Source organism: Diadema setosum, chromosome 9, assembly GCF_964275005.1.
Source record: "Diadema setosum chromosome 9, eeDiaSeto1, whole genome shotgun sequence".
Taxonomy (NCBI): Eukaryota; Metazoa; Echinodermata; class Echinoidea; order Diadematoida; family Diadematidae; genus Diadema; species Diadema setosum.
In genome coordinates this window covers 15,267,379-15,289,686 of record NC_092693.1, presented here as the reverse complement: position 1 = coordinate 15,289,686, position 22,308 = coordinate 15,267,379, and the positions used below count along the sequence as shown (strand labels likewise).

The 22,308-nt window shown below is 39.1% G+C and overlaps 1 protein-coding gene across 1 annotated transcript in view; it reads right to left on the bottom strand.

The window, feature by feature from the left end:
* Nucleotides 1-22,308, bottom strand: part of LOC140232646 (RAB11-binding protein RELCH homolog) — a 40,932-nt gene that overhangs the window by 4,949 nt on the left and 13,675 nt on the right. Inside the window, exons 8-23 of the mRNA XM_072312747.1 lie at nucleotides 21,892-22,072; nucleotides 21,140-21,252; nucleotides 20,299-20,461; nucleotides 19,374-19,511; nucleotides 17,729-17,893; nucleotides 16,666-16,870; nucleotides 15,472-15,628; nucleotides 14,315-14,438; nucleotides 13,398-13,446; nucleotides 12,660-12,852; nucleotides 10,736-10,918; nucleotides 8,768-8,831; nucleotides 8,257-8,395; nucleotides 6,924-7,040; nucleotides 6,067-6,155; nucleotides 1,823-1,878 (exon numbers count right to left, since the gene is read on the bottom strand). Of these exons, the coding sequence (XP_072168848.1) occupies nucleotides 1,823-1,878; nucleotides 6,067-6,155; nucleotides 6,924-7,040; nucleotides 8,257-8,395; nucleotides 8,768-8,831; nucleotides 10,736-10,918; nucleotides 12,660-12,852; nucleotides 13,398-13,446; nucleotides 14,315-14,438; nucleotides 15,472-15,628; nucleotides 16,666-16,870; nucleotides 17,729-17,893; nucleotides 19,374-19,511; nucleotides 20,299-20,461; nucleotides 21,140-21,252; nucleotides 21,892-22,072 (2,136 nt within the window). The remainder of the gene's footprint in view (nucleotides 1-1,822; nucleotides 1,879-6,066; nucleotides 6,156-6,923; nucleotides 7,041-8,256; nucleotides 8,396-8,767; nucleotides 8,832-10,735; nucleotides 10,919-12,659; nucleotides 12,853-13,397; nucleotides 13,447-14,314; nucleotides 14,439-15,471; nucleotides 15,629-16,665; nucleotides 16,871-17,728; nucleotides 17,894-19,373; nucleotides 19,512-20,298; nucleotides 20,462-21,139; nucleotides 21,253-21,891; nucleotides 22,073-22,308) is intronic.

Below are 22,308 nucleotides of genomic sequence, written 5' to 3'. Positions count from 1 at the left end.
AGATAGATAGATAGATAGATAGATAGATAGATAGATAGATGGATAGATGGACAGACACATGGGCAGACAGACAAAACAGAATTGTATGGACACAATAATTGAAAGAGATATGAATAGATACATTGAAAAAGTGAAAGATAATATTACACAGAAAAAAAAATGAGGAAGAAAAGGAAGCACAAGGGACGGACAGAAAAAGAAATATACATTAATATGAAATGAAGAACAGTAGAAGGAAGAAAAGACATATATGGTGATTGGAAAATGAAAACAAATTTGGTGCAGACCAAGTTTGAATGTGGGTTTCAAAGTGAGCGGTGTAGGGGATTTACGTGGACAAATGGAGCCAATGGACAAGGGAAGGAGTTTGGAGGGAAAGTGAAGCAGAGGAGAACAAACAAGAGAATAGAAGAAACAAATTAGTGGATTAGACAACCCTTTTCATGAATTGCAAAGTCAGACATGCCTTCCTGCCTCCTACCACCATTTCTCAATTTCATGAAATGTTCAGCTGCTATAGCTCATTCTTGTTGCTTAAAGGTCTTATTTACCTTTGGGAGCAGCGATTTAAAAAAAAAAATTCAAAATATCACATCTGATGCATATGTGTAGATCAGTTGTATCACAAAACATCCTGCTATATAAAATTTTCACAATAAAGCCTAAAATATAAGGAGATATCTCTCTGTTTTTCTCAATAAACCATAACTGCAGATGGTTTAATCTGGAAACATTTTTTATTATAACTATTGTTCACATTTTGTATATTTAACAATACTTGACATCGATTATACTGATTCAAATTTTTACATTGGTTGATTCTATCTCTAACTCACATTTAAGAACTATTTTGAAGCACTAATGCTGGGGTTTTGTTTTATCTGCAAATGTTGAATTATGCCTTTAATCATGAAACATACATGTATGACCATTATCACACATGAGTAACTTGTAATCAACTACTTTTCAAGGTTGGTTTTCTCGCACAATCAAGCTTGGTGTGCCCTCAGTTTTACACAAAACCTACCACCAACTATGATTAGCAATCATTGATTTCATTTCAAAGCCCATTCTGTTCTCTGATGGGCTGCTATATCCAAAACAGCATTTTCCTAACCCTTACTAAATCATAAAATTGATACTTGCCATTAGCAACTGGAGCTATGATGTATTAAAAGCCAAAGTCATGTCTTTCCTTGCAACCACAACATACATTGTACCTCGACAGTAGACCGATATCAATGGACACATTCGAAGACGGTACATTACGTTATAATATTATGAACTAATCTACGCACACGGGAGACGTCACGGCAAACACTCACGACAGTCTCTGTGGTGTTGAAACGCACAGGATTTAGCGTGTACAGGGTGGCTATTTGTATATTGATCTAGTGGTTCCAACACAAACAGACATCATAATCACAGCAGTCAACATCAACAGAATACAATACAGGGAGCCCATCACTCAAAGACACTGTACAGCAGACTTTCTCACAATGTATGTATAATACACTTTTCTGATGGCATTAACACCATATGCTTACATGTACTTCAGTTACTTTAAGATTGCATCAGATCTCTTACACTATTCCCCAAAGTGTCAATCTTCACAAGCAGCCAGGTGTCATTGTATATAGCATGTCTTGAAACGACATTGTCTGACTCATGGTCAGATATGCACATGTATGAATAGGTAGCCCTCCCTGTGCTGTGGCAATTTTTTTTTTTTTTTTTTTTGTGAAATACTCCATGTAGTGGTCACTATGTCCAGGTGACTGATAGCAAGAGATGAGTTGTGCCATAGATGCTATCTACTTACCTCTCTTTGCCTTGAATCTTGGATTCAAAGTCTTTGATCATGGACGAAACCACTCCCTGTAAATCAAGACGGTGAGAAAAAGAAAATGAATGTAGCTTTAATTCAACATCTTCATCTCCATGGCAACAGGTGCAGGTAATGAAAGATACACTGGAATGATTTAAAGGGATAATACAGCAGTTTGCCAGAGAGCTCATGAAGAGAACCACCTACATGTAAATATATGAAGCAAGGATAGCCATAAACTTTCATTAAAATGCTGCTAAAAAAACCTACATGAACAAACACAAAACATTTTGTCTTCCTTTCATGGGATTGTCACATTCTCCAGCTTATGACAGACATCTAGGAGCTTTAAAAACAAACTCTTTGCTCAAAAATTGACTCCCATACAAAGAGTAATATCACACAAACAGAATGATAGAAATTTTGTGGCAAAATCAAAGAAGGCGGCGGCCAGGGGGAATTAGACACTTTCACATGTTTTTTATAGAACGGGGATATTTTTGACTGAGATTTTATATTTTAATTGAAGGTCCACTTGCGAGTCAATGGGAGGAGACATGTGAGGTGATGACATCATCACCTTACCTACTTTGCATATTCTAATTTGCGTATAATATGTAGCAGTGACTGGATAACTGTGTGTGAAAAAAAAAAAACATACATATCTAACATCTTTTTTTTTTTTTTAAGTTGATGGAGGGCAATTTGTAAATCCATTGCAAAAGAAACATCTCCATGCAAGAATGTTATTACTTAAAAAATTCAGTAATGTTCCCATTCTGTATCAATATTTCATGAGATTTCTTTGTTTTTTACTCAATTTATCAAAGTCAACTTGAACGTGGGCGTGGAGCCTCCCTTTAATCCAAGGCTTGCCTGTACACTCATGTCATGCAAAGATACAAAGATAGTATGGAGCATCAACAGCTCATGTGTTTGACCAGTTAAAAAAATAATAATGATACACTTAATGACAAGTTATGTTTTCAACAACTATTGCAGCAAATATGCAATACTCATTAACAATTCATTGGATCTCTAGACTTTGCAGAAAGGGAGAGTTAAGTGTTGACAGATACCAGTCTATACATAGATTGCCTCTCTTCACTATCCCTACTGCTTTAATAGTAAATAACAACATGATATCGTAATGGGTTTCCACAGAATAAACTCGTCGTCTTTACCTGAAGTACACTAGTGTCTACATATGAAATACGACATAAATCAAACCAGAAATGATTTATTCCACTTCAACTGTGGAAACTACCAGTGCATCCTTTTGTTTGAAGATTAACAGAAACAAAACAAAAACAAGACCCTGCAAAGACCATATGGCCAATACAAATTGCAAGTATTATCTTTCATAAGTTCCTATTTCACTGCTGCATTTCATCTAGATTCACTCCATTTTTGTTTTAATCTTTGACAGAGAAAAACTGTCACTGAAGAGATAAAATGTTAGCAGACAACCTGTCAAAATCCAATTGCATGAATGAAGACTTTATGAGAGTGAAGTTATGAAACTCATTTTCTAATGTTTATATCTGATGTTATCAAAACCATGGTGTATCAAGAGACCTTTCTTTACATGGTATCTGAACAATTTTCTTTTGTCACCAAGAGTACGTTCACTTCTCCATTGTGTTTGTGATCTGTCCGTGTGTGTGTGTGTCGTGTGTGTGTGTGTGTGTGTGTGTGTGTGTGTGTGTGTGTGTAAGACTAAAGCCCATCATATGGCAATGGACTTTGAATGAATATTTGTAATTCCACTTGACACAATAACAGATTGAAAATGAGGTAAGCAATGCAGCAAGATTTAGCACGGCAGACTTCAATGGGACATAGAGCTCTTGGAAACATTGCAGTTGGAATTTCAGCCAATGGTGAACTGAAGCCACAATCTTCTCAAAAAATCTGACTCAAACTGGACTGGGGCACTGCTGAGGTGTTTGCATGAATTGTGTTCTTCTGGTGTTGCAAACACGATATGAAAGCAGGCAACAAAAAGGTGATCATTAAATGGTATCCACAATTTCAAGGAATGGACAATGACATGGAATGTGCTTTTCATCACCATGATTTTTGTTTTCTTTTTTGCTGTGAAAACATGGAGAAATGCAAGATGTCACTGTGTGTGTGTTGTAAGACATATTTTCAACATGAACAATGCAAATCTTGAGCTTTTTCCCCAGACAATGATTGCAATGAAACCATGGTACACCAAATCATGGCCATGATACACAAAGCTTTAAAAATCATTCCAAACAATAAATGCATGACGCACGTACTGACCACAGCAACATTTGAAGCAGAACATCATTAATGAACTAAACTGCTTCCAAAATTAGCACAAATATTCTTTTTTACAGTATATTGTTTGCCTTTTAGGTCAAAAACAGGTTCACCACAATGTATTTCATTTTCCTATTCTTCTTCCCACTGGTGAGTCCCCAAAGTATGATTATACACACTATATTTTCATGTGGTATGCCATGATCAGGTGGGAACCATCATTTTAGGATAAGAATTAAAGAGAAATATGTTGATAATAATGTCTGTTTCATTTCAACTTCACAACTTTCTTCACTTTGCTGTATGTCCCGTAAATGGATATTTTTGCACGAGTATTTTTTTTTTTTCGCACTCAGCTGGGTAAGATGAATTTCGTGTGTTCTTAATTTCATGCAATCAGGGCATTTATTACTGAAACATATGGCATGCAAAAATATTTGCATGCTTTTATTTTCACACTTCTGGTTGCACAAAATGCGCAGAAAATCTCCGCACCGCGAAAATTCCCTGCTTTACAGTACACAGAACACATAAGGACAACAGCATGAACAACTGATGCAATGCAATCAGCTGCAATTCTATTTGTTTTTTTGTGACGTGAGGCTTGCGATGTTTTATATACCAGCGGGGCAAGCTGCTACACATGACAAAAACAGAAGGTGGAAAAAGGAAGCGCCACCTCTCTGATTGAAGATGGTTGATGGAGGACCTTGTACAACTTGGATTCATTGTCCAGGATCAACGTGAACACACCATCCTATGGGCACACATAAGAGATTGAAAAAGGTCTCCTCTGGGACTGTCTTTCTCCCATAGAAACAGGGAGTGGGGGGATTTCATTATTTTCAAGCACAACAGGCTCTGCTCAGTTTACAACTACAGTGTCTGCTTGCTTTCAAAAACTTTTTTTTTTACTCCATTTCAGATGACTTTTTTTTTTTTAAATGGCATGGAATTGCTTCCTTAAATCAGTATCATTTACAAATCTTTTTAAATGTCTTTAAAAAAAAACAAACTAATGTAACAGCTCCTTTCACATAACAAAAATATACTGTATATGCAGTATATTTTGCAGATCAACTATTATTTACCAAATTAACAACCTGTAAAAATATTGTCTCCCATAACAGTGGTTTGGCCTTACACTGCACTCTGATGTGTGCAGACAGTGGTCAAGCATGAATTTCACATAACCACTGTCTTACCGAAATCTTAACAAAGCAACAAGATTTGTTCACACTAGAGAACTAATCATTACTACGACCTCCCTGTTCAATCAAGACACCACTACATGTGAATGGAGCACTGTGGCATTTAGAAGTGGAATAATGATACATGATATCAAAACACCAAACACGTAACACATGCACATCTCAAAACTTTTTTTGTTCTTAGAACCACCGCTATGATGGAGAGGCATTCATTATTTTCAAGTTTCTGCACACAAATGTGAATCCCTTGAAAAGATCACATCTCTCAAAAGAATTTTCCAAATTTGTTCAGACTTTCACTCTTGGATTACTTAAAATATTCTCCATTTAATATTGAAGTTAAATAATTTCTGCAGACCGAGCCTTTTTTTGTGATGCCCATTCCCCCCCCCCCAAAAAAAAAAAAAAAATCCACTGTCCAATATAACAATCTTACAAATTCCTGCAATTCCAAATTTCTAACCCCAGCGATATGGATCAAAAAGCCTACTTTCGAGGTAAGGTGACTGAAAGTAAGGTGTGGCTATGGAATTAATGACAGTCTAACTTCTAATGGATTGTGAAAGGTGCGAGGAAGCATATCAACTTTCAAAACTTAGGCAACCAAATAGATATGCATAAGAATTGTCCATTGTGCATTCCTACCCTCTGCCCCCCCCCCCCCCCCCCCAACCACCTCATCCCCCATCCCCTTTTCCCCTTCCCCTTTTCTTTAGCTCTGCCACTATTGCATACCTCATGCTCTGGAAGAACAGTCTCCATGTCCTTTCGGAGGCAGCGTAGACCGGGAAGCATAGCGTCTCGGATCAGATCCTCTGACACGACTGGAGAGGAAGGCATCTCGAAAGTCAGGGAAGGGTATCCATTTCAGAGGTTTTGTCATACTTTTTAACTTCTTCATTCACAATCATGCAATTTCTCGTTTCTCTACAAGAGGATCCTTTAAACTCCTTATTCTTTCTAACCTTATCTCCCTTCTACAAGAATCTATCCTTTTTCATATTTATTTATATGAATTCTCTCTTATATCAACCTATTTTGCTGTACTTGGAGGTCCCTTGTCTGTGATTTACATCAAAACCTTCTCCAGAAAGTGTGAGTAATGTATACTTGCATCGCTTACCTTCAACTTACACTTTAATTCGAAAATCATCACTTTCAAGTTTTTCTCTTTGTTTCTCTAGATGTGGTGCAATACTACTGACTTGTTTGATATAAAATGAATGATTACAAAAATATTGCATTTTAAAACAAATCTGACCTTGTGAGGTTTTTGTGTGTTTGCTTGTTGTTTGCTTTTTGGTGGGAGCACTTGATATGTAAAGTAATTAGAACTAACAGCAGCATGAACACTTAACAGCGATTTTCATTTCTCAATCATTAACTTATGAAATGCTCAAAATTGTGAAAGGGTAAAATCTGTGATAATCATAGTCAACCACAAACTCATCAACATTTGTGAAGTAACTGCTGCTACAAAAGCCCCAATGCTCAGCCAAGTTACTCCGCCTCATGAACACACCCCTCATTTCCGACCTTTCTAGACTCCCAAAAGAAAGAAAGAAAAAAACAAAACAAAAGCAAAAGGATACAGCAGCATGATATTGCACTGTAGGCTTCAAACAACGCTGTGGCAACCTCAGCCCGATTGGCATCATTGGCAGAATGACTGTTGGTGTACGCCATAGCAGCAAGGCGAGGTAGAATGACTGCCAAAATGTAAAAACAGGAATATCAGTGAGAAATATTTAGTTACTTATTAACAAACAAACATCACATTTATAAAATCACATCCATCAAACATTGTAATTGCAGATATATCTCTAACGTAATTCTCGGTATCGCCAATGCACAGAAAACTTCTGCGCACACTGAAGAGCCCGGTCACAGATGCACTGTGGGATTCCTCGGTGCCATTGTTCAATTGTTCACGAAGAAGTCCGATTCACTGTAGTCAGTGGTTGGATCACAGTTCGGCTCATGATTCAGCTGAGGGGGATGACAGCTTTAGCAAACTTCTTTTGTGATGTCATAATAACAAGCACATATGCACGCACTCTGGCATTACTAAAGACTGCGCGATGCGCAGAAGACAACGAAGGCAACATTACTTAGCAACAGCTACGCACTTTACTCTTGATGACAGCTCAACTTCGGTAATCTTCGTATCAATGCTAACGGTGATCAGCAGTATCATCAACAGCGCCCTCTACACTACCGAGACTATGCCCCTTTAAGTTTGTCTCCTGAGCTATCCACCCATGCATCTAAAACGCTGCTCTGCGGCGTAGGTATTGGCGATACCAAGAATTGATACATGTAGTTCACCCTGTCATTTTGCTCATTACTGGTCAACCTAACTCCTCTATCAAACACATCTAAAATATATCACTCAACATCAAAAAGAAAAATATGTGCCAAATACAGATTGCAGAGTACTATCTACTGGGAAATTTTAATCAGCTGCACATTTATTGTTTCATGCTTACAATGATACATGCTTACTTTTCAATATTACACAAGATAACATAATGTCTCCTATGTTACACATTTTCAATTCAATTCAATTTTCTTTGATGAGAACCAGGACAATAATAATAATAATAATAATAGCTGGTTTTTATATAGCGCATTTCACACACTTCAGGGTTTCAATGCGCTTTACAGACTATTATTACCCCGGTCACTGGATACATTATCAACCAGCACTAACAGTGCTCATTCTCCACTCCCTGGGGAGCATTCCAGCCAGTCGCAGCCATTTTTACAGGCGCGCACATGCTGATCAACCAACATAAGCTTTCTCATCCTACCGGGTACCCATTTATACTCCTGGGTGGAGAGCAGCAATGTGGATAAAGTGCCTTGCTGAAGGGCAGAGGAGGAAGGATGGAGCAGAGAATTCTCCACGGGCATGGCACTTACATTCATCCCTGAATTTGGGCTCTGCGTTTGGCCCGATCTTCCCGAGAGTGTTAATGACCTGGACGATGAGGGCGTGCTCCTGTTTGTGCGATGTTTCGTCCAGGAACGTCTGAAACTGGGTGTAGACTCGGTCCAGAGTCTTGAGAGAAAGCAAGAATCGAGGGATTAAATTCATGATGGTAGAAACAGAGCAGAATTTCTCTCATTTCCACTCTGCATGCTTGCTAGAACATTGGTTGTTCAGCTTTTGAAATAAAAACTTCTGCACAATCAATTTTTTATGCCCACCAATTTCGGTAAACTTCACTAATGCATATTTTTGTGGATAAGAGCAGTTTGTGCAGACTTCTCAACTTAGTGCCACAGCTGCAACACAGCCAAACAGTGGTCACATACATCAGTAACACTTATCTTCATAATGTTATATTCAATACATTTCACTGCTGCACATTACCAATAATATTGCAATAGTGATTACATTGACATGTTAAACATCATACAGTGCCTCTACCTCTTTTTGGTTGGTATTTTCCAGTATTGTTCCGAAAGCTGGGATGGTGGCTATCCTCACAGATCTGACATGAGTGATAAAACAATACAGAAAAATCCAAAAAAGTAATATGTTAATGCTTTGTCATTGGAACTATTCCAATCAATCATTGCAAGCATCATCAACATCACCATTCTCATCTACAACTGTACATCATCACCATTCCCACCTTCAACTGTACATCATCATCATTACCACCTACAACTGTACATCATCATTACCACCTACAACTGTACATCATCACCATTACCACTTACAACTGTACATCATCACCCTTACCACTTACAACTGTACATCATCACCATTACCACTTACAACTGTACATCATTACCATTACCACTTACAACTGTACATCATTACCATTACCACTTACAACTGTACATCATCATTACCACTTACAACTGTACATCATCATCATTACCACCTACAACTGTACATCATCACCATTACCACTTACAACTGTACATCATCACCATTACCACTTACAACTGTACATCATCACCATTACCACTTACAACTGTACATCATTACCATTACCACTTACAACTGTACATTATCACCATTACCACTTACAACTGTACATCATTACCATTACCACTTACAACTGTACATCATCATCATTACCACTTACAACTCTACATCATCACCCTTACCACTTACAACTGTACATCATCATCATTACCACTTACAACTGTACATCATCACCATTACCACTTACAACTGTACATCATTACCATTACCACTTACAACTGTACATCATCACCATTACCACTTACAACTGTACATCATTACCATTACCACTTACAACTGTACATCATTACCATTACCACTTACAACTGTACATCATCACCATTACCACTTACAACTGTACATCATTACCATTACCACTTACAACTGTACATCATCACCATTACCACTTACAACTGTACATCATTACCATTACCACTTACAACTGTACATCATCACCATTACCACTTACAACTGTACATCATCATCATTACCACTTACAACTGTACATCATCACCATTACCACTTACAACTGTACATCATTACCATTACCACTTACAACTGTACATCATCACCATTACCACTTACAACTGTACATCATCATCATTACCACTTACAACTGTACATCATCATCATTACCACTTACAACTGTACATCATCACCATTACCACTTACAACTGTACATCATCACCATTACCACTTACAACTGTACATCATTACCATTACCACTTACAACTGTACATCATCACCATTACCACTTACAACTGTACATCATCACCATTACCACTTACAACTGTACATCATTACCATTACCACTTACAACTGTACATCATCACCATTACCACTTACAACTGTACATCATCATCATTACCCTAACATTCATTCATCTCATGACTGCAATCATCTTATCAACAAGACTGTGTCAAAGTTACTGCATTCATTATTGGCAGCATCAATACAAATGACAAAATGGTCATCTCACTCATATATCATCGAAATCTCTGATCAACACAATCGTTGCAAACGTCTCTTTCATTCATCAGCTTTACCTTCATTAAATATGACCACATCCTGGCCGCTACTGGTTGTCATCTGATTCACATGTTCAAAATAGAGTCACTGTTTAAGTTCGATTATCGCCATCACCATCAAAATGAACTTCATCACTGTCACTACCATCACCATCATGATCATGTCCTTCAAATCAACTTCAACAACCATAATCATCATTATGACAACCTGGCTAGCAGCATAAATATATATATATTTTTTTCGTTCAAGTGTCCATTCAGTATCCACATCATCGACAGCAAATAACATATCCTGCTATCATGACTAATGGTCATCAGCCTCCCCACAGTCAACACAGTCATCATCTATCAAAGATCAAACATCGCCACCACCGGTCATCGCCCAACTCACATGTCCGAGTCCCCGGAGAGCGTGATGAGGGCGGGGACCACCCGTGACGAGACCAGGGCCTCGTTGATGCCCCGTGCCAGGAGCTCAAAGAGCCGCGCCGTCAGGATGCGGACCGAAGAGGAGGTGTTGACCACACAGCTCCAGAGGGTGGCAAGCAGGAGCTCATGGTAGGTGGGGTTGGCACTGTAAAGGGTAATACAAAGAACAGTTCCTCACCCATGAAGAGTTATAATCATCATGGAATATTTGCCTCAAAAGGTTTGCAATCACAGCAAATTCAACAACTTCGCTTTACCTTGTTTGTTTGGGTATAGACCTTATGCACTGACGTCATCACTCGCTTGACAACCTCTCGCGACGCCATCTTAGAGGGCAAGCGAAGTCCTTGACATCGCAGAGGCGTGCAGCTAGTTATGTGCTTTTCCTATGCGCGCTAGCGGCGATTGCCTCACTCGCCGCCAGTCCCCAGGCTAGTGGCAGGGGTTTTTTTACCATCAAACAAGTTTGACATGACATGACACATTATGCAGCAATGTTTGGGTAATTTTCTCACATTGTGCAATCGAAATACTCACAGTAACTACAGAATTCCTAGGTTATATCGCAGAAAATTGTATCCATAGCACAACATCGCCGTTCGCTGAATGTATGTCGCCATTTTGAATTTCATTAGCCAATCACATGCGAGGTACGTGTTTTAGTAAAAAACACGTAGAAATCTACCTCGCATGTGATTGGCTAACGGATTCGTAGGTTGATGAGCTGTTATGACCGCTGGTAGTTGCATCTTTTTTCATGAAAATTGTGCCAAAATGTTGGATATATCATTAACCTGGTGAGTGCAATGCATACATCAAATGTCGATTTTGCTATACAAGCTTGAATTTCCCGATCTAGGGCTGTAGATTACATGCAATAGAAAAGACAGTAAATGAAACACCGATGTTGTGTGTAAATGCCCATTGCCTCGCGTGTAAAAGCACGCTCTAGCAACGCATCGCTTGCCCTCTGAGGGAGGGCGCCCTTCAGTTAGTAAGACCGTGTGACGTCATATGCATAAGGTCTATAGTGAACAGTAACATGATTCTTGAAGCATAGTGATGTAACCATTTCTGTTTATGCATGCCTTATATTGACTTGATTTTAATTGACCTATTATTATCATTTTTTCTTTTTATGTGACCATAAACGAAGGGATGAATGCTTGAAAACAAGTAACCACAGTTCCATTGTCTTTAACTCCCTTCTGAAAGACCAGGCAATGGGGAAAAAGTGACAACAGCAGTGATGTTGTCAGGGGGCTTAAACCAGTGACCTGAGGAGAGATGGACTGTGGTCTTATTTACTGAGCCAAAACAGCTCCACTGCAATGATGGCAATACCTTCAAACACACAACAATCTTTTTTTGCTCATCTTCATCAATCCCTTCCTTTCCCCTCCCCCTCCACTATTCCTCCTCTCCCTTCCCCATCCTCCATCAATATTCGACTTTGATTTCATTAGTTCCCACATGATCATTGTATAATTATGTACAAAAACTGTTTTTCGCGAATTTCGGGAATTACTGATGAGTCGGGAATTCAACAGCACACATAAATATCACCACCTGATCTTGATCGCATTACATTTGCGGTACAAAAATATCAACATGCCCATTCTGCGGCATGTGGCATCTTCCGAGCTGAGGGAAATCATGGCCACGGCTGGCTAGATACATGCATGCTAATATGTCTTTACACTAGGCACATCCCTCCTATCAATAAACCTCACTTTGCGGAAACATCAGTGACTTCCTCATTCGAGCAAATATCTGCATGCAAAAATAACAACTTTTGCAGTATCCCCAACCCCAGCCTCCATCCCCTTCCCCTCTCCCCTCCCATTACCCTTTCCCTTCCCCCCTCCCTTCTTCTCATCACTCACTGAAGGTCATTGAAGGCCATGTGGACGCTATCCTGAGGGGCCTGACACTGGCCGATGATAACGATGGCCTCCTGAAGGCAGTGGTTGATTTGCTGTCGGTCGTCCTCCCGGTGATGGCTGGTGAGGACGCCACACACAAAGGCAGGCAGCGTTGCCTTGGCGATGGGGCTCTGCCCCGATTGAACTAAGGTATCTGCAGGGGATAAAGGTGCAAAATTGTATTGGGATATCTCCTATCTGCCACCATTTTCAAATCTTAATCATATGACTTATGAAACACACACCGTTATGAAATCTTTATCGTGTTCAATGAAAATTTCACAGATACTTTATTATTGCATTCTTACAAGACTAGCCCTCATATGGATTACTTCTTAATTTTTTCAATGTTCTATCTCTATATAGATTGCATGAAATATCAAATTAAGAGGGTTTTCAAATAGATGTTGCTTGTTCATTTTATCTTTACTAGTTTAGCTCCTACTTTCTCCACAAATATTTTGCATCCATGACTGCAATGCAGCTCTACAACATATCAAGTTTCAGATGGAATTAAAAAATGTTTACCTACCAACAAAATGAACCATAATAATATTACTTTGTTTCATCACAATATGATAACCAAACAAACCATGGCATACAAAAGACTTGCTGTATCAGATATGGGGAAGCATTAACAAGTTTATGCAGGAATACATCCCACTTTACAAACATGCATATACATCACATGATACTTACGGTACTGCTCCTTGGGAACATTAAGTACTGCTAGAAATTTGGGTGTGACCTGCAGGGACATGAATCCAAACCATAAATGATTATTAAGATACAACAGAAAAAGTAATACTGTGGTAAAGCTCTGTTCATGTCTTACTACCTACATCTTTTCAAAACATTTTGATAACACCAGCACATTCTAGTTATTACAAAATAACAACAAACAAGACAGTAATTATTCACTAAAACATAACAGATAGGAATGTAGACCAAATGCAGCACATTGCCAGAAACAGGTTTTGCTGGCGAGTAGCAACATAGAGAACTTTAAGCATGTATAAGTGCCACACTTCTCTATGAGAGTATAAATGGCATAATTTTGTTTACATACAATGGAGTTTCACTACAGACATGTACTTGTCTGCTCTAGTGGCAACAGAATTTGATCTCACCTCTTAGAACTGACTGAATTCTTGGGCTTATTTCCTCAACTTGAAGTTTACTAGAAAAATGTCATATGGATAAATCAAGGCAAGACTTAACCACATGTTTTGTGCTAGTCAGTACAGACTTAAATTCATTTCTTTTAATCATTGTGCGAGTTTACCAGAATTGGAACACAGAGTCCAAAATGAAACACAAAAAATTGTGCACTGTGCAACAGACAAATTCAGAGAGGAGACAGTACCGTACCAGGGCAATTACCCCCTGGCTAAATACCGTGAATAGAGTAATTAGGGTTAGAGGGTTAGGTTTAGGGTTAGAGTTTGGATTTAGGATTAGGATTAGGGTTAGGGGTTAGGGTCAGGGGAAGGGTGTGGGATAATTATCCAGGGGAGTAATTGCCCCAGAACTGATAGTACTACTATAATTCTTCAAATGACTTCCTTGCAGAGTGTAAGTTACCAGTGATTGTGAGCAGTGCCCATCTCCCTCACCTTTAAATCAGTGAATGCAGGGCCAAACGTTTTGCATATGTGGACGAAGAGTTTGGAGAGTGATCGGACGCAGGTTGTATGGATGGCATCCAATCTGCCAACAACTTCTAGTAACCTTGGAATGCTGCAAACACAAAAGAGCGATAAATACAAATAAATTACCTGTAAATGTCCATGGGGAGAGGGGGTGCATGGTTGGATCACTAGAAGACTTTGATGGTCAAGACACAAGCTTATTTTACCTCAAACCTCCTTACTATAAAATTCTTCCATTTGGACATGGGGATATCATAGGATCAAGTCACATCCATTAACACTTTGAGAAAAAAAAAAGAATCAAATTTTGGCACCTGTTGGGTGGGGGCTTTAAGAAAAAAAAAAGAAGAATGAAAGATATTGCAAAATACTAAACATTCCATGTTTCTTTTTTGTAACATTGTCACTCTCCCATCCCACATTGCTCAGTCAGATCTTTCCACATAGTACGTTTCGTCACAGATGGCAGTGTGGTGGTACTGTTTTTTCTCTCTTGAGAGGACATTGTTGTGAATTATTTCCATTTGTTCAGAGAGAAGTGGGATGAAATGTGCTATAGAAATTTGGAAGATGGTGGCATGAATTGTTTCAATGTGTCTACAAAGAGGTGAAATATGTTTTTTTTTTTACTTTCTTTGGCTTCTCAAAATAAATGTTATTTTGTTGTCGTTGTCTTAGCAAGCAGGTTAATTCCTCAGCTCTTAGCCTACCATCTGGTGGAAATTCGAAGTGCATTATACGTCTCACCACGTTTAATTTCAAAATTTTCTACACAGTTCACAAATATCACACAAAACACATGCACAGTAACTTAAATGTTGATACTATGCAAATCCAAAAACACCAAACTTGGTCTTGTATGTGCCTGTGACATATTTTTGCACAAACAAGAAGTTGATACGGCTCTTTTTCTCACAAATCGCTGGTCAACCTGTAGCAGTAGATAGGATGCTATGACTCCATCCTTAATATCAGTTACAGCCTGAAGATTGATGTAGATGTGCTCTCCATAATTTCATATGAACATGTAGCTACACTACAGTGAAACAAGTATGGTTGTGTTCACACTAAACTTCAGTCAACCAGTAATAGCTGAGAGACCTGTATGGTAGCATACTCACTAGTCAGTGATCACCCAGTTGTAGCTGGGCCAGGTTTCCGTTTCCTCACTCCTCGTGTATCTCTCGAAGGCCTCCATGAGTCTCACCAGCTTCTTCTGGCCTCCCATGATAACACTCACATTGTGGAGAGCACACAGCGGCTTGGGAAACCTGGTGACTGCAACGTATCACAGAACGACATCCAATCATTGGCACTACACAATTGCACGTTATTAGATGTATTCCCTTCTTTACACATCCACAAGCACTGGCAGTCACACAAGTGTGAACACACACAAGTCTTCACTTTTACTGCAGGCAACTCCATGTGTACAAAAACTATAATTTCATTCAGGGTATGTAAACATTTATGGTAATTTAATCAAATGTTTTTGTATTCAATTCTGTAGAAAGCATCATCACATTACTGTACATTTCATCTGCGTTATTGTAAATAAATTAATCAAATGTTTTGTCACATTTGTAAATTCTGGAGAAAGTGTCATCACACTACGATACATTCATCTACACTTCAATGGCAGGAAATCATGTGTCAAAACCACCACTTCAATTCTTTAGCAAAAAAAAAAAAAAAAAAAAAAAAAAAATTAATAATAATAATCAAACACAAAAATAATCTTTAAAACAATAAAAACATATGGCCCTTTATGATACACACAGTCTACCTATGGAAGTCAGGGACAGCTTGAGATAGGGCTGTCAATTATTTTTTTTTTTCAAAATGCTTACCGTAACCCTCTTTGTGCCAGGGACTTCAGACAAAGTGTAAAATACTATGGGCTTTTCTGTGCTAATCGTCTCTCAGTACACAAAGGCCCAAATTCACGAAGGTGGTACAAACAAAACCATGGTCTAAACCATGGACAAAAATCATGGAGCGCCAAGTGTCAAACAGAATATTTCGTTACGAAATTGGTCATTTCGTCGACAAAATGACTGTTTCGTTAACGAAATTATCATTTCGTGGACGAAATGATCATTTAGTTACAAAATGTTGTCATTTCTTTACAAAATAATCATTTCATCGACGAAATGACTGATTTCGTAGCGAAATATCGCATGCAACACTTGGCATTCCATGGTTTTTGTCCATGGTTTAAACCATGGTTTCATTTGTACCACCTTCGTGAATTCGGGCCATAGGGTTTAGAAGCACACTACCCACCTAAGAATACATTTACTACTCAATCCTACCTTCAAGCTCAACCTCTTCCTCCTCCCTTTCCTCCCTCTCCTCGTCCTCCTCGCCACCTTCTCTCCCATTCTCCAGGGCATCCTGAAACGGGCCCATCTGGAGGACGTTGGCGTAGACGGCAGGGACGAGGCACTGTAGCGTGTGGGCGTAGTGCTGGATTAACCGCTCCCCCTGCAGTATGTCTGGCTTGGGTCTCTGCAAGTCCTGTGCACGAGGAAACAGATTGCCCACGTGACATCAGGAAAACAAAATAGCAGCATTACTAGCAAACAGTAAATTGTTGGTTTGTTTTTATTTTCAATCTGCCAAGATGGTTTAATAGACAGCTTCGGATTATTCTGTTGTATTAGCTAGTCTTTCATGGGGTCTTGGAGTATATACTAGGGGGGACCGCTTCACTGGGTTATACACCTTGCTCTTTACAATACATGAAGTTGGGTCTTTTATACACAAGGGATCTCCATTTTACATCCTAACCAAGGGACAGACTGTTTTGCCTCTACTAGAAGGGACTGCATAATATCACCCAACATTGCTTAGTAAGACTCACTGGAATTTGAAGCGGGGCCCAAATCTGAGCCCATTTGACACGCTGCGGACTGAGTCACCTCATTGCCCTCACCATAAACGTATGTCATGGCTCCTTTCTCCTTTGTATCATGCATACTTGCTTGAAACTCTGTTACTCTTTTTTTTTTTCACATCTTAATCTATGCATTGTATGTATGTCAACAAGTATTCTTTGTTACATTCTTCTCTTACTTTTCCCTTTTTCAATAATATTTGTCACTCAAAATGACTGCAAATATCCATTCACTTCTATTCCTTTCAAATTAGATCTACATATGGCCAGCCAAAAAAAAAAAAAAAAAATGACTTCCAAAAACAATCATACACACACAGAGACACACTCATGAATTGAATGTTTGAAAGAGAGATATACAGAGAGTACAGGGATATATTGGAGATACATCAATAAGAGAGATGTAATAAGTGACTGAAAAAGAGTGATGGGGGTGAAGAGAAAGAGAACAAAGTGAATGGAGAGAAGTGTAATCTTACTATTGCAGTGACTTCAAGGCGCCTTAGTACAGTTGAGACTAGATTTGTCTCGAGTCTGTCCAGATCCTGGGCCCACGCGGCAAAGGCAGGAAGAAAGACTTGCTGAGTTGCATTGACTACACCATCTGAGCTGTCTCCTAGGGCCTTCAAGAGCAGGTCCAGGCCCTGGGTTGGCGGGCAGAGAGAGAGGGAGAGAGAGCGAATATGAGACATGGTTTATTATAGAATGGGTAGTGAGAATCTTGCGATCTCATTGGTCGAGAGCTATGTGTTGATTTGTACTGGCCGCACGCTGAGTCACAGTGGTAAACATGTTATCGCGCACTTGTAACAAAGGTTCGCGTGCTAGGCAAGCATTCGCGCATTCAGTACGAGACGCCTATTGGCTAAAACAATCATGCATCAGTTTTTACTGGATGGATAGTTCTGAAGAAAAACCATGCGTCCAGTAAAAAACTGAGCATGGTTTTCGGGCTCTCGTCTATGGCAAGCCAAAAGGAAATGCACCCAGTAAATTTGTCATCGGGTAACACGATAGAAAAATGGGTTTTTGGCAAGAAAATTACCCATTCTATAAAACAGATGACGCACATGTCTTTTCGTGCGTCAGTCGGAATATAGTGTGCATGCGGTAACTATGGAATTCAGCCTAAACCCACGAGGCAAAGCCTCGTGGGTTAAGCATTCCATAGTTACCTTATGCACACAATTCCGACTGACGCACTCAGACCTGTGCGTCATTTGTATACTATTATGATACACTGCAAACCTTTCTTCCTTACTATGAATGGATTTATCGTAAGCACACACACACAAAAAAAGGGCAATGAGAAATCCGCAGAGGACTAATAAATCTTGACTGTTGACTGAGGAATTATGATCTAAAAATTTGGTTGAAAAAGTAATGTTCAATACCACAGTTAGATGAGGAAATTGTTAAAATCAAAAGATTATAAGTACTGCAACCACCTCCACGTTTAACTAACCTGTACTAGGCATTTTGCATGTACGATAATTCTCTGACAATTTTCTACGTGGTAGTGTTTACTAGTGACACCTCATACATCAAAGCAGCTGATGTGACTCCTGAATGTAGTGAATCCAGATCTGAGTAATTGTATTACCAAAAGCAACACATGTTATGGTCTCAATAATACAATCAAAAAAATGCAGAAATAATCATTACAGCCAGCCCAACAGATGTACTGTAGGTATCACCAAAGTAAACCACTGCTCCCATCAAAGTGAGAGCAAACTATATTCTAGCATTTCACTGTTTCCTTGGCAGGGGATGGTAAGAAGTGGATAACATTACTAAAATTTCAGAATATCGTTCCATGCTGGATTGCATGTACTGCAATGAGAGGAGTTCTGACTAGGTCAACACATCATCACAGTTAAAAGGTAAAAATCAACCTGACCCACAGAAACTCATCTCTTAAGTAAACACTCAATCTCCAGTGGGGAAAAAAAAAATCCAAGCATTAATTGGCAGTCAGCAATCAGCTTTTTTTTTTCTTCTTCTTCTTCTTCTAAGTTGGATTCAACAGTCAATCCTGTCCATAAGAGTAAAATGTCTATATAGCTCCTCTAAGTTTGCAAAAAGGCAGGACTGGTTCCACAGATGCCATCCCCCACGACTCACCTGGTTGTACTTGTCCGTGTCGTCGATTAGGGAGAACACGAGACCGAGACTCTTGACCGCCGACGAGCGGATCTCCTCGGCCCGGTCTTCCAACATCTGCTGCAGCATGGACAGCACTAGGGAGCTGCAGATTTCTTTCTGCAAGAGACAACCATGACAACAACAAATACATAATACAAATATGACAACAAGGAAGGTGATGAGAAGATGACGACGATGATGATGATGATGATAATGGTGAAAATAATAACGAAAAGAATACAAAGATGAAGATGAAGAAGAAGAAAAAGAAAAAGGAAAGAAGAATTCGTAGAAGCAGCCGAAGTAGTGGTAGTAGCAGTAGCATCAGAAGAAGTAGTAGTACACTGACAGAATTAAAACAGTGACTGGTTTTTAGATTTGACTCAATTCAAAACTTAAGGTGTTTTAGCTTTTTCGTTCTGCTTTCTCAGAAATGTATGAAATACATGACAGAAGCAGTTTTGCAAATTTCAAATGTATATACAATGTTGGAAAACAAGAAACACATTAGTCAAAGATAAAAATAGTCAAAAAAAACTTTTCAGAACATCATGTTGTTAACAAAGAGAGCAAACATTTTCTGTGCTTCCAGTTTTATGAGGAAACTATGAGCTTGGGCAAAACTTTTCTTTCTCTCTTCGAAATTTTTGTTTTATTTTGATTTCATTCCTTGCTATACATTCCGCCTGAATGTTTAAATATGCAAAATGAATATACAAAACCAATATCTCCTCTCAAGCAGTTCATTTGAATCATCCTACTTGAATGTTCAGGTAAACAAATGTACAGATATTCACATAAACACAAAATAAAACACAACATCATATCTCCTGTCAAGGAGTACACTCAAATACACACACCAGCATAAAGGACACATGGTACACACACATAAGAGGACACTCACTGGCAAGTACGGTGCAAGTGCCCCACACGACTCGGCGACCAGTAGTCTCCGCTCAAGGTACTTGTGATTGATTTGTTCCCAGCATTGAGGAAGCAGCTCAGCCTCAGCCTTGGTTGGCCCCACATGCTTGGCGAAGGCTACACAGCCACTCAGTATAACTTGTCTGTGGAATAATTCAGTGATACAAACTATCCTCAAACAACAATACCCCAAAATACAAACATTTCATGAGAAAAATATCTCACTTTTCTCTTACCTTACGTATTGTTCATCCTGTACTGACACAACCTACATCTGTTTCCTACATAGAGGCTTGTATTTCACGAAAAAATATCCTGTCCACAGGTTACACACAAGTTGGCATTTTTTTCCCTCTGAAATTACAAAACTACAAACATTAAGCATGAAAGTACTCATTGTTTCTCTGTAAACTCAAGTAATAGCAAAACTTTATTTTAACTAAATCTTGTTACCATCTCCCAATATGTGTCTTTGATGGAAATTCACCCCACTTATACCACACATTCTGCTTTTAATTTCTGGATGACCTGATGTTCAGGGCTGCCAGGAAATAGGTAGAAACATGAAAGCAAGAGATGATTAAGCAGAGGGGTGAAGGTTGAGGTGTGAATTTTCTTCAATTTGTCTCCCTCCACAAATGAAATATATAAGATCACAACTGCTGATCTACAATTTAACAAACATGTCGGAAAAAAAGGAACCACGGGACTAGAACATGTTTGATAACTTGTACATCAGCAAAAGGTAGAAACATGTCTGAACAAGAGGGCAGGGTGCTTTAACATCTTGTGAGAGTCTACGAAAGAGCTCCCATACCAACCTTTGGTCTTCGTCTGGCTTCTTGATCAAGTTAAAGAGTAGATTGAGCAGCTGATCCCTCTCCCTGGCTTCCGGGTGGGATGAGGCAGCACAGAGGATCAATGGTACTAACTCCTACACACAGACATTGGTTGGCAAAAGCACACATTGTTGTGAATGCCCATTCGCAAAATACATTATTAATTCCTTAATGGTGATTCAAACTGACGTAAATGGGTTCTAGGTTATTGCTACTAAGGTTTGACCCATTGAGGACGGACTGATTTTGCTACAACATGCATTTTCCATAGACACTTGCCCGGGACTCGTCCTCAATGGGTTAATAATACACTGAAACATACATGAGCATGCAATGAACATATTTTCTGCAGGGTTGAATGATGAGTTTGTGTCTGAAGCCAGGTTTGCAAATTTCTCGCAAAACCTTCACAAAACCAAGATCTTACCCCCCCCCCCCCAAAAAAAAAAAAAAAAAAAAAAAAAAAAAAAAAAAAAAGTGAGAAGAAATTCAATCATGGAATACCTGGGTTTTGTAACAAACTCAGTCAGCTTTTTATAACAAAGTAAAACCTACACAGCTACATGGTGCCACATGCAAATTTTATTAATTCCTGCAAGCAGACAATACAGAAGACTCACTTTCCCTACAAACTGCAGAGTCATGCTCACAACACTGGCATAAAAACACACTTCTATGATCACTGGGAGTTAAGAGTATTGTAATGAAGATGTTTCCCTCCTATGTAGCCTCACCTCTCTCTTCGCCAGGAGGACATTGGGGATGATGTGGGGCAGACACCTGGCCAACATCTCCACAATACCCTGGCCTGATGCAGCAATGTGGGACACCTCTTCTAGGAGCCGTGCCTCTGTGGTCTCAACAGGGTGCACCACAGTGCCCAGCAACGCCCGCTGGAACGCTTCTGACACATTTCTGTTTAGAGGGTTTGGAATGAATAGGGCGTAAATTTATGTGCAATGAAGCAACACACCCTGGGGTCTGTTTCATGAAAGTCTCATGAGAGACTTTTTGCTTGTAAGTTAGTACACTTATGAGAGACTTCATGAAATGGATTTTACTTCTCTTTGAAAGTGTCTCATAGCTACATATGAGCGACTTTGGCCATTCTGAGATTTATGCAAAATAGACTTTTATGCGATGACTTCATG